Source organism: Heteronotia binoei, chromosome 6 (assembly GCF_032191835.1).
Source record: "Heteronotia binoei isolate CCM8104 ecotype False Entrance Well chromosome 6, APGP_CSIRO_Hbin_v1, whole genome shotgun sequence".
Classification (NCBI taxonomy): Eukaryota; Metazoa; Chordata; class Lepidosauria; order Squamata; family Gekkonidae; genus Heteronotia; species Heteronotia binoei.
The window spans coordinates 37,939,564-37,952,964 of NC_083228.1; the positions used below are offsets into that span (position 1 = coordinate 37,939,564).

General features: G+C 46.0%; 2 protein-coding genes across 3 annotated transcripts in view; one reads left to right on the forward strand and one right to left on the reverse strand.

Moving 5' to 3' along the window:
* The window catches only part of LIPA (lipase A, lysosomal acid type), a 118,499-nt gene that overhangs the window by 42,198 nt on the left and 62,900 nt on the right, over positions 1–13,401 (reverse strand). The window lies entirely within an intron of this gene.
* On the forward strand, positions 6,620–9,435 carry LOC132574293 (interferon-induced protein with tetratricopeptide repeats 5-like). Its single transcript, XM_060242654.1, has 2 exons — positions 6,620–6,624; positions 7,853–9,435. Exons 1-2 carry the CDS (start codon positions 6,620–6,622, stop codon positions 9,288–9,290), a joined length of 1,443 nt encoding a protein of 480 aa, XP_060098637.1. The 3' UTR covers positions 9,291–9,435.

Below are 13,401 nucleotides of genomic sequence, written 5' to 3' on the forward strand. Positions count from 1 at the left end.
CAAAAGGACCAAAAGCACCAAAAGCCCCCAAGCACAAAAGCACCAAAAGACCCCTCCCTATACCGAGGGCTGCCTTTTATATCTTTCATGACTTAATAACATGCCACCTATACCAGCCAATTAATTACCCTGTGTATTCTGCCCAGAGACAGTAGCTCACACATGCGTACAATAAAAACACCAGCAAGTTTCTTTGAGACATAAATCAAACTAGGCTGCAAAACATCCCGTCCAAGTTCTTATCTCTTTCTGTTCCTCAAGCCTGCATTCCAACACACTTCTATGTACTTAAACTGAATGAATCCCCACACAACACCATACCAGGCGGGGCAGCATGGCTGACCACACTATGATGGTCCCCGGCCATTGCTCCCGAATGTGCTGGAAATCATCACGGGCCTGCCGTGCCAAGGCCTTGCCCTTCAACAATCCCAGATCATTACCTCCCAGGTAAATAATTAAGATCTGAGGAGGAGGACCTGCTCTATAATTGAACTGATATGGCAGCAAGCCCAGCCACTGAAGGCCCCGGTGCCCCCGCCATTCGATAACGGCATGCTGGCTGAGTCCCAGCTGAGAGCCAACCGCAGTTCTCCGTGCCTGAAGAGCGGCCCAAAACACGTGTCTATGGCCGCAGGTGAGAACTTGGCTCCGGCTCCTCTGGCCAGGAACAGCAGCATCTAAAGAGAAAAAACAGTTAACACAAACAGGACCAATAACATTCCAACAAACAAAAGGTTGTACATAGGCCTTATAGGCCAATGAACGCCACCGACCCAGCCTCAGAATAGAAGTAGCAGGATCCCCATGACCACCGCTGTAGGGGCCGCCCCAGTCCTAAAGGAGTGGGTCCCAAAACTGCACCCCTGACAAACCCAGCTCACAAAAAGCCCGGGCCGTCACCGCCCAAGACTGGTGTCTCGTCACAGCTTGCTCACCCTAAGAGCCCCCCAAAAAGGCTAACAAGGATGCAGCATGGAACAAACATGCTTCCAAATGCAAAGCACACACCACGTCCCAGACCCTCATCCAACCATGTAAAATCGAAGGAGACACGGGACTCCACGTATCGACCCTGGGACCGGCCTCTCTAGACCACCCCTCCCACATCTTTCGCAGACAAAAGTCCGCTGTGTCTTCCCTGTAACCCTAGTGCCTTGCTGGCAAAGCCAACGCAGACAGGCACCCCCTAATGGATCGCACTGCCAACCCCTTACCTCTCAGCAAAACACAGTAATGGAGTAATACCTCCACCGGACGGGGCCACACCCTGCGGCACCCTACCACAGCCCTAAAGTCTTCAAACTGCCGCACAGCCCGTTTGTAAGACTTCCTTCCGCGTGCTAGGCGCAATAGCTAGACCTATCGCTCTGCAGGCTTCGGCTCTCCAATCAGCCATAGCTCCTGGGGCATTAGCACCTGTCTGCCTCTGGGGCCAGCTGATGAAATCTCTCCATCTGTTTACGAGATAGAGCGTCAGCCACCCCATTACTTACCCCAGGAACAAGTTTGGCTAAAACAGAATATTAAGCTGCAAACAACGCAGAGTGAAGGCCCTCACCAATCTCATAACCTACCCAGATTTGGATGAAAGGGAATTAATGACGTGGACCACTGCCATATTATCACACCAAAAATGAACGGTGTGATTGGCCATATCCTTCCCCCACAGCCAAACTGCAACTAAGATGGGAAAGAACTCGAGAAACGAGAGATCCCAGTTCACCCCTACCCTTGCCCACAAATCAGGCCAGCTAACCGTGCACCAATGTCCACGGAAATAATCCCCAGAACCCAAGGAACCAGCAGCCTCAGACATGACTTGGAGCTAAGCCTCAATTCCTCCCCCCAAAAGGAGACTCCATTAAAAGACTCCAAAAATTCCTGCCAAACCCTTGAATCATCCCTCATGCTGCACGTAACCCTAGTCCTATGCTGAGGCAAGCGTAATCCTGCCATAGCATCACAAAGCCTCCTAAGAAAAGCCCTACCAGGAACGACCACTTTAATCCTTCCCTCAGCCAGCCCCTTGGCCATCTTATCCCTCACAACCTGTTCCAAACCCCAAACAAACTTAAAGGTTACCTGACATAAACGGAACTCGAGGACCCTAGAAAAGGATCCGAAACCCATTTTAAACCCTCTAACAAATACCAACTATCAACCCTTTGAGGGTACCTCACCAGCCACTGCTCGAGATCCCACACATATCGGGCTGGGTCCCTTTCTCAGCCGGAAAGGCTCCTCCACCTCCTCCAGGCTTCTTTGCACTCCTACACCCCTGAGCTTTAGGGCAGTCACCAAAAGAGTGGGATCCCCTATACAAGGGGCATTCGTGCTTAAGCTGGCACGCCGTCCTATCACATACCCCAGGGACTCCTAATTCCCAGCACAGCAAGTGGGGCCATCACCTGCAGCCAAAGCTGCTGATGGATCCGATCCCATGAAGAGACGGATACAGGGCAGCCCTCATCCGAAATTCCTGGGCATATTGTAACCAGGCTGGCCCGCTAAAGGCCATATAGCCCTTGTAGATTATATCCATGTACTGGAACAGGGACACAGCGCGCCACGGCTGTGCCCTGGCAATCACCATAGCATAAATACAGAACCCAGGAACCCAATTTGCCCAGGTCCTGTCCACTCTTCGCTGCTTTAACTTCTTCACTTTTTCATCAAATTCCTCCATATCCTTTTTTTTTTTTAAACTCACGATAGAGAAGAGAAAAAATGTCCACATATTCCCCCTTCAAAATTTTACCCTGGTGGCAGGAGGCAGATGATCCCCAAGTGGTAAAGCAACCTCCCCAGAGGGCAAGGCTGCAAAAGGCACCATCCCAAGGAGAAGGTGCCCCCTAGCTGGTCCCGCCAAGTTCATCTACCCTCCACCTGATCCCCGACAAGGTATGCATACCTGTCCATGCCCAATTCTGCGGTACTCACCCCCGGAAAAAGCAGGCACCACAGTATTCACTCCTGAAGTACCCTGCCCAGCCGCCAAAGCAGGCCCCCATACACCCCATGGCCAAACCTGCCCAGGCCTCACCTGTAAGTTATCAACACCTACCTCCAAGGCCAGCAGGAACCACTGGCAAACCAACACCGGACGTCCCAGCTGCATCCACCGCACCTGCATCAGGACCACTGAGATCGACATCCCTGCCAGGCACGATTCCACCATACCTGCCTTCAAGTATAGACAGCCTGGTGAGAATGTTAACTTGCCTTGCCTTCTTGGATTGCCTCATCCCTCCCCCCCCCCCCCCCGCTTGGAGAAGGGACACCTAACGCCTGCTCAGGCGGCCTCAGCCTGTGCAGTATACTAGATTCTACTGCTGCTCCATCCTCATCCTCCGAAGATGACAAGGGTGGTGGCCTCCTAGCAGGCCTCTAGATGGTATGGGTGCAGGCTTGTTGCCTTTAGGCTTGCCTGAGCCCACACCCCCAGCCATATTGGCACAGAATTGTCTGAGCAAACAATCACCTCCGAAATAAAACATATGAACATATGACGCTGCCTTACACTGAATCAGACCCTTGGTACGTCAAAGTCAGCATTATCTCCTCCGACCGGCAGTGGCTCTCCAGGGTCGCAAGCTAAGGTTTTCACACCTATTTGCCTGGACCCTTTAAGTTGGAGATGCCGGGGATTGAACCTGGAGCCTTCTGCTTACCAAGCAGATGCTCTACCACTGAGCAACCCTCCCTCCCCAAGATGGAGAGCTGAGTCAACCTGGAGCCAGCTACCTGAACCCAGCTTCCGCCGGGATCAAACTCAGGTCGTGCGCATATGGCTCCGACTGCAGTACTGAAACTTTACCACTCTGCGCCACGGGGCTCTAATCCAGTCCTAAAATGGCTGCCGCACCCTACAAGAAAGGAGACCTAAGATGGCTGCTCCACTCTCTCACTAAGTAAGCAAAATGGCTGCACTCCCTTTCCCCAGGGAAGACACACAAAATGGCTGCCACTATTCTCTTAAATGCCCTATCCCTCCAAGAAAGGGCAGAAAATGGCTGCCTAATCTTCCCCCAGCAACAGGACTAAATAGCCACCAAAGGTCCCCTCCAACCCACCAAGGCAATCTGGTTCCCTAAACAGAAGCGGGGGGGGGGGCAGACCTGAGCCTCAAAATGAGATCTTCAGGGATGCAGGCTGAGGTTTTTCACACCTAACTGCCTGCACCCCCTTATAGCAGGAGATGCTGAAGATGACCACCGAGCCCCTGTCCCTCCCGGCCGGCAGAGTCGCAGGCTGAGGTTTTCCAAGCCCATCTGCCTGCACCCTTTATAGCTGGAGATGGTGGAGATTGCCCACAGAGCCCCAGTCCCTGCAGGCCGTCCTCTTCCCCAAAAATAAAAGGGGGGGGAGGGAGACCACCCCACCTCCTAAGAAAACCCCCCGCTCAGAGACCCCTGGAGCCACACAACTCGCCCAAGGCACCAATGACCCCTTCACCAACAGGGCAACCACCCGCAGCCCAACGCTCCCTGGAACTCAGCCAGATGGTGCTGTCACTGCCGCTGCCAACGCCGCCGAAACGATCCTCAGTCCAAAGAGCGGCCCGCCGACACAACAACAGGCTCCCGACCGTCTGATCGGAAGATCCTGCAGCGAAGCCCCCAAACGTCGTCCAAATCCGATCAACGACAGAATGAACTGAGGGGAACGTGGAGCTAGCTGTTAAAGCAGCTAGCCCCGCCCCTCACATTGCGCGCCCAAACGGGCGACTTCTGACTCTTCCCTCCCAGGAAGGCAAACAGCGCAGAAGCAGCCTAGCAGCTACGCTGCAGGCTGCAAGCTTCTGATTAGACAAAGTGGCATTCAAAGCAAAACAAAACAAAATATGGGAGATTTAAGAGACTCCTACCATTTGCATTTCAAAATTATTAGCTTTCTCTGGATAACATCAAACACATAACAATCAGGGAGGAAGCCAGTTTGGTATAGTGGTTAACAGCATCAGACTCTAATCTGGAAAAGTGGGTTTGATTCCCCACTCTTCCACATTAAGCCAGCTGGGTGACCTTGGGTCAGTCACAGTCAGAGCTCACTTAGGCCCCAAAATAAGTCTAGCTCACCACAAAACAGATAGAACTTAAGGCTGCCAGGCAATCTTCTTCCATTTGGGAACAGAGACTGGTGATCTGTGCACAAAAATCAGATTCTGTTTTTAAAGGCAAAAGTTTGGATAGGAATAACATGGTTTGGACTAAAAGTAGCTTGAATTGGGTATTTCCCTTAAAGTAATACAACTGGATACCAGGAATGTGCAAAGTGAATGGTTTTAATTGGACTGAGGTGTGTATATTTTTTCAATTGTTGCTTTTGCTCACAGACTTGTTGCTAGGTCCACTCAATCCTCCTCTTTATTCTGTACTTATATAGGAGAATCGGTAGAAGTGTGCATGCACACAAAAGCTTATACATTCAATAAAACTTTGTTGGTCTTGAAGGTGCCACTGGACTCAATTTGGATAGCCTGGGGATCCATTTTCTGGATTTCTCCTATTTTTCCTATTTTCTAAGGCAAAGAAGCCTTTCTACGGCACAGAAGCCTTAGAAGATCCTGCAAACAGAGGAAATAGGAAGTGCAATTAAACCTCTCTTAAGTATAACTAATAAACCTCATCAGTCATATAGAAAGGTTTCTGTCCTTGTCCTGTGAAGACACATAGTAGGACTCGCTCTGTAGTTTCTGTTTGTGCTTCTCTGAGTGATTAGACAGTGATTGTGCAAAGCAAAAGGGTCACATATGTCCAGACAGCATTAGCCACGGTTAGAGTGTACTACTCAATGCTCACCCAAATGTGGCTGTGTTCCCTATTGCCTTCACCAGTGTCTGAGGGGAGGTTACAAGCATACAGATACATGTACTGTGCCTGGTGTGTGGGATACCCAGCCTTTAAGAAACAGAAGTTGTTATTTGAGCAGTAGAAACAGTTATTGTTTCTCTCATCTTTGAGCTGAATGCAAGTACTTTAAATTACAGCATCTATTTTGACAGGGTAACCTTCAGATCTTATTGGGGCAGGATCAAGGTCTAAGGGGGCTTAGAACATTGACAAAACCCCTTCTTGCAAACCTGTTCTTTGAGTTGATGCACCTCAAATGTTGTAGTGCCAACGACTGTGACCAGCTCAAGCCATGGCTCAGGTTATAGTTATGGTTATGTTTACATTTTATATTTGTGTGTTATCAGTTGGTTATCAGTGGGGGGGAGAACACCAGAAGTTAGCCTTGCCTGCTTGTAAGAGGGAAGGGAAACTTACAGTTCTTAGAAAATGAAACTAGATAGTCTAGGGCCAGCCCTGACCCAAGGGCCAATGCTTATCATTACTGAGCAGAAAGCAATGAACTTGAAGAAAAGGAAACAGATTCCAGAGTTTTGTTTGCCAGTGAGTCAGTTTTTGGTTTCATTTTCTAAGAACTGTGTGTATGTTTCCCTTCCCTCTTAAAAGCAGGCAGAAAAACACATCCCCTAGTTTATTCAGCCCCAGGAGACTATAAAAAAGGAAACTGTAACAGAACTGGCAGATATTTGGTCATTACAGAAAGGCTATTCATTCTTCAGGAGAGAAGGCTAAGTTACTTGACAACAGGTAATAACTTGAAGATCATGAGGTAAGTCAGGAATCATAAAGAAGTGCTGCCTTCTTGTTTATATGCTTTATCTAATACCTGGGATGGCCTCAAGTAAATGAGCTCTTCGTAGCTAAATGCAATTGCTGTTCCCTAACAAAGGATGGAATTCTGAAATAGGGATGCCATCTTCCAGGTGTATAGCAACACACAGAAACTGCAGTGAAGATAGAAGCAACACACAGAAACACTGCATATATCAATTTCAAATATACATACACAATCACACTTTACTTCTTCTCAGTATTGTTAAATCACACTTTAATATGACAGAGTTAAAAGAATATAACAATACTGAGAAGTAAAGTGTGATTGTGTATATATATTTGAAATTTATATATGCAGTGTTTCTGTGTGTTGCTTCACCCTCCAAGTGCAGCCTGGGGATCTCCTAGAAATATAACTTATCTCCAGACTATAGAGATCAGTTCTCCTGGAGAAAATGGATGCTTTGGAGGGTAGATTCTATGACATTGCACCCCACTGAATGTTCTCCCCAGGCTCCACCCCAAAATCTCTAGGGATTTCCCAACCTGGAGCTGGCAAGTGGTTGGGGGTGGGGTGGGACCCAGTAACCCTAACTGGTTCCTGAATGCAGTTTTGGAGTGGATGTGAGCTAATAAATGGAAGCTTACTCCCAACAAGATGGAAGTACTAATGATTGGCAGAAGGCCTGACCCAGGATTTAAGAAGTTACCTGTTCCAGATGGAGTTGCACTCCCTTTGAAGGAACAGGTCTGTATCCCTAGTCCTACAGCTGGTTTTATTGTGTGGTTTTTAATGATTGAATCTAAACAAAATGAATACAATTAGGTAGAGGTAATTATAGGATTTACTTTTGTTAGTCAGCAAGTCTTGCATATGATTAAATACATTTAATGGGGCATTTGTGGGTTTCCTACTAAATCAATTCCTCTCACTGCTAGAAATCCACTGCTTTTGTTTGTATTTTGAGTAACAATGTTGTTAATTGGGTTTGCCTGTGTCCTTTATAAAGTTAATATATCTTTGGTACCTGGCATTACTTTTTATAGCCCAACCCCAGACCTTGAAGCAAATGTGTTTGACACTGCTGGGCAGAATAAATATATGAAAAAAACTGAATGAGATAATCCAGGAATTTAGAGATAATTTGTTCATGATAAATATACTCAGTTCTGAACTTTATAACATGTAAATATTTGTCTTTCTTTCCCCTCCTATTTTGTAGTGAGGTTTCTAAGGGATCTTTACAAAAGATCCTGCTGCAGCTTGAATGCCATTTCACATGGATGTTGCTGAAGGAGGACATCACTCCCAAGGATTTGGAGGAAAAAATTGCAGGTCAGATTGAATTTTTACCATCCGAATCCAAAATTCAAAATTATAACCTGCTGGCCTATGCAAACCATTTAAATGGCAAGAAAGAAGCCACTCTGGAAAATTTACAGAAAGCTGAAGAGGCTGTGCAAATCGAACACCCAAAGGAGATTGAAAAGGCAAGTCTTGTTACCTGGGGCAACTATGCCTGGGTGTACTACCACATGGGCCAGCTTGGAAAGGCACAAGAGTACATAAAGAAGGTGGAATGTGTCTGCAAACAACATGGAAGTGACTCTCCTTACAAGATGAAGCTCCCACATATCTACTGTGAAAAGGGGTGGGCACTCCTCAGATTTGGGGGAAGGTATTGTGAAAAGGCCAAGGAGAGCTTTGCAAAAGCATTGGAAGAAGAGCCCCAAAACCCAGAATTTAATGCTGGCTATGCAATCACATTATACCGTATGGAAAATTATTATGGGAAAAAATCTTCCGCAGAAGGGTCATCACTGGAGCCCTTGAGATATGCAGCAAGTCTGAATCCCAATGATGCTTTTCTTGTGCCTGTCTTTGCATTGAAACTACAGGAAGTTGGTCAAGCTGAAGAAGGGGAAAAAATTATTAAGGAAGTCCTTCAAAAAAATCCAAACATTCCCTATGTACTGAAGTATGCTGCCAAATTTTACAGGAAAAAAGGTGATGTCATTAAATCCCTGGAACTCTTGGAAAAAGCATTAGAGTTGACACCAAACTCCAGCTTTCTGCACCATCAGATTGGCCTTTGTTACCGAACACAGTTGCATGAGAAGAAAAGGGCCAGATGTCAAGACAGAGAAAAGATGGAGGAGTTGATCGGACACTGTGTTTTTCACTTCCAAAAAACGGTGGAGCATGATTCTAAGTTTGTCCATGCTTATCTGGCCCTTGCTAGCATGTATGGAGAAGCACAGCGTCATCAAGAAGCAGAGGAAACGTTTCAGAAAGTATTCGCCATGACCAATGTACTTTGTGGAGATAAGCAGGAGCTCCATTTCTCGTATGGCTACTATCAGCAGTTTTTTAAAAATTCAGAGTCCGAAGCTGTGGAACACTATCTGGAAGGGTTGAAGATGGGAAAAGAATCACTTGCAGGAGAAAAGTGTAAAGCTTATTTGAAGAAACTGATAGAAAGAAAAATCAACAAAAGTCCAGGAGACGCAAAGAGCTTTGGCATCCTCGGATACATTCACCAATTTAGTGGGGAAAGGCGTCAAGCCATGGAGTGCTACAAACAAGCCCTGGAGATGGATCCTGACAATGAAGAATACCTAAGCGCTCTCCAGGCTTTGAGACTTTCTTTACAAAGCTAAACCTTCCCATGTGTGCTCATAATGTAACAAAATTCAGAGCACTCTACTTAATAGTTCCATCATAGTCCCTGGGATTCCTTTGATGTAGTTGGGTTTAAAATTACACAGCCGTTGATAACTGAACATTAGGCATTACTTTGCCCACATAAATGGCATATTAAATTCAATTTTCAATTCAATTTTATGACAGTCAATTGACCAACAATAACAATATACAAAATCTCATACTCGGAGACCACAATTTCTGACTACATCAAAACATTCTCATATTCAAATTCTACCAATGCTAAACCTTTAGAATAACACTATTTACCATCTTTACTTTGTTAAAAACTTCCACTTATTTATGACTAAAAAAACAATATTTTGCTACTGCCCGAGTTAGAGACTTCTTAGTATCTTCCAGTGCATTGAATTGACAATATTTATGGAAGTGCTGTAAGTATCTTGTGAAACCAACTTTGGTACATGAAAGACTCTGCAGCTGCCCCACTACTGATATTGACTCAATTTCCCATATTATGTTTGATTGCCAACTGCACACAGAGTCTTGAAATAAACCTCTACCCTTATATTCTGACCTATTCAGAAACCAATATAGTACAGTTCAATATCTGCTTAATGATACTTTCACTGAAACCACTAATATGGTTGCTAAATTTTTAGCAGAAGCAGTTGTTCTTAGACATAGGCTTTTTATATGAATTGTTTTTGTGGATGAATTTTAATCACTGGAAGTGTATGTTGCAATGTATTTCTTTAACACTGCTATGCCATTAAAGGTATTTTGATTTGATTTAGTATCTTCCAATAAATATTTCAGTTACATGACATCTGCAGATTTCAAATAATTAGCCAAAGGTTTAAATTTAGAGAGTAATGGAATTTTTTTTTCTTGTTTGAAAGTTTTATTTAGTTTGCAATAGGAAGGCAGGGAAAAGGGGGAAGAAAGAGAAGGGAAGAGGAAATAAGAAAAAAGTAAAAAAGAATGTTACAGTTTGCATATCATAATACAAAAGACAGAAACTGGGTTCAAAGTGATTCAAGATACATCAAGAATAAAAAAAATACTGTAAGTCTTGGCTTGCACATTTCTGGATCCATCACTATCATTACAACACATATTTAACAGATACAACAAAGAAAAAAAACCCAGCTATTTTCATATGAAATGCCACAGGAGTTTAAACAGGAGCATTAAGCCAAGCATAGGCCGTTTTCCCACTCACGTTTTACTGGCGCCACGACCATCCTGACGCCGGCGAATCTGCCTGGATTTCGCATCAGAAGCTCCGGCGCTCCCAGAAGCGCCGGCTACTTCCGTCGCTAAGCCAGCTCAAATGGAAATCGCAAAGATGCAGGAAAACGTTTGCGCTGGCTTAGCGACGGAAAGCGCCGGCGCTTCTGGGAGCGCCGGCGCTTCTGTTGCGAAATCCAGGCAGATTCGCCGGCGTCAGGATGGTCGTGGCGCCAGTAAAACGTGAGTGGGAAAACGGCCATAGAAAGGTTCCCAATTTTTTTTTAGCATCTTCCATAGTCTAAAGAGTTTAACTCAGCTGTCTCCAGTATTTTCCCAATCAATTCCAGTAAAGTAGGCAAATCTTGGTGTTTCCATTTTTGAGCAATCATAATCCTCGCTGTTGTATTAATGTGTGCCATTAAATGTCTTCTTTCTTTCAAATATTGACTAGGATAAATGTTTAATAAAAATAGTTCTGGCTTAAATTGAATTTGTGTTTTCAATATCTTCTGCAATATCTCATGCACCATCTCCCAGTAGTTTTTAATAACATTACAATACCACCACATATGATAAAAAGTTCCAAGGTGAGAATTATATTTCCAGCATTTGTTAGATACATTAACATAGATTTTAGACAATTTTTCAGGCATTAGATACCATCTGTAAAACATTTTATAAACATTTTCTTTAAATGTTAACTTTATATTAGATTTCCATAGAGCCTCCCATTCCTCTAAATGAATGTTATAGCCTATATTCTTTGCCCATTTGATCATACAATCTTTTATAATTTTATTGTGCATTCTCATTTGCAATAAGAACAAGTATAGCTTTGTGCTTATTTTCTCTTGAGGCCCTAACATTATCTTGTCAAAACCATACTGTTCAGTAGCAAAACCAACTGATTTATCTTTAGCATATCTGGACTCCACTTGCAATCTCAACCACCGACTCATTGTAATATTCAAAAACTCTAGTTTTTCTTCAGATTTCAGTACATTATTTTTCCCCAAGAGTTCTTCATATCTCCATATGATATTTTGAATCAATAATTTCGGTTGAATAAAGGCTTCAACTGTTTTTTTAGCCTCTGGCTCTCACATTTTTGTCTTAGCTCAGGAAAAATGGCTGCAAAGCCAATTTATTTATGCAGTAGCTCACAACTTTCATGCCAGTAGCTCACAAAGTAGAATTTTTGCTCATAAGACTCCACAGCTTCGGGAGAGTATTGGTGCAAACAGTAGGGTTGCCAAGTCCAACCCCAGAAATATCTGGGGACTTTGGGGGTGGAGCCAGGAGACTTTGGGGGCTGAGCCCATCTCGGAGGAGCAGCCACGGCGAGCAGAGAAGAGGCGGCAGTGGCGCGGCGGCCTCACCCGCTCCGCTCCGCCTGTGGGGTGGAATCGGAGGGGGGGTAGAGGCGGGCCGGGGGTGTGGCGAGCTGCGAGTCCGGGTCCTAGAAGGGCCTGGATTTGCGGCTCGCCATGCTCCTGGCCTGCCTCCGCCCTTCCCTTGTTTTGCCTGCGCTGCTGCCGCCTCTTGCCTGCTCCTCTGAGATGGGCTCAGCCTGGGCCCATCTCGGAGGAGCAGCTACGGTGGGCGGGGAGGGGGCGGCAGTGACGCGGCGGCCTCGCCCGCTCCGGGATGGGGCGGTTCGCCATGCTCCCTGGCGCCATTTCCCCCCCTCCCCCCGCTTCCGTTTTTTGGGGAGAGCGGGGGAAGAGGGTGGAAATCCTGGGGTCCCCTGCCAGGGCGGGAGGGTTGGGAAGCCTATCAAACAGCCATATTACCACAGAGTCCACCTTCCAAAGTGGCCATTTTCTCCAGGTGAACTGATCTGTATAGTCTGGAGGTCAATAATTATCCCAAGAGAGCTCTAACCACCACCTGGAGGCTGGCAACTCTATTCAGAGAAAGCTAGTGAATCTATGACCAAGACCTCAAAACAAAGCTGAAGCAGGTAACTCATAATGTGTGGGGTTGCCTGATAGCTTTAAAAAAAAAAAATACCAGACACAACAAACACAGCTCTGAAGCAGTACCGACTACTTCTGCTTCACACTGGTACTCAGTGTGCCTTTCCCCCAGTGCAAACAGCATAAAGCACACCCCTACTTAAGGTTGCCAATCCCCAGGTGGGGGCAGGGGATCCCCCGGTTTGGAGGCCCTCCCACCGCTTCAGGGTCATCAGAAAGCGGGGGGAGGGGAGGGAAATGTCTGCTGGGAACTCTGTTATTCCCTATGGAAATTTATTCCCATAGGAAATGGAGAATTGATCCACGGGTATCTGGGGCTCTGGGGGGGCTGTTTTTTGAGTTAGAGGCACCAAAGTTTCAGTACAGCATCTACTGCCTCTCCCCAAAACATTCCCCAAGTTTCAAAACGATTGGACCAGGGGGTCCAATTCTATGAACCCCAAAAGAAGGTGCCCCATCCTTCATTATTTCCTATGGAAGGAAGGCATTGAAAAGGTGTGCCGTCCCTTTAAATGTGATGCCCAGCACTCCCTTTGGAGTTCAATTATGCTTGTCACAGCTTTGATCTTGACTCCACCCCTAATCTCCTGGCTCCACCCCCAAAGTCCCCAGATATTTCTTAAATTGGACTTGGCAACCCTACCCCTACCCAAGGACAAAGCAGTGGACATCGCTGCTTTGCCCTTGGGCTGAGTACTGCCTCCTCCTAGTGCAAACAGCCTACTTCGATGATTGATTGTTTAAAAATAAAGAAGAAACTGATAGAGCCGGAATCATGATGTCAGGGGACAAAGGGCTCTTGACGCAGAAAGAATACTATAGTCAGAAAGCGGGAGATAACTCTCCGCAGTGCCTTTTTAGGGTTGAAAACTGGCTTGGAGGGGAAGGCAAG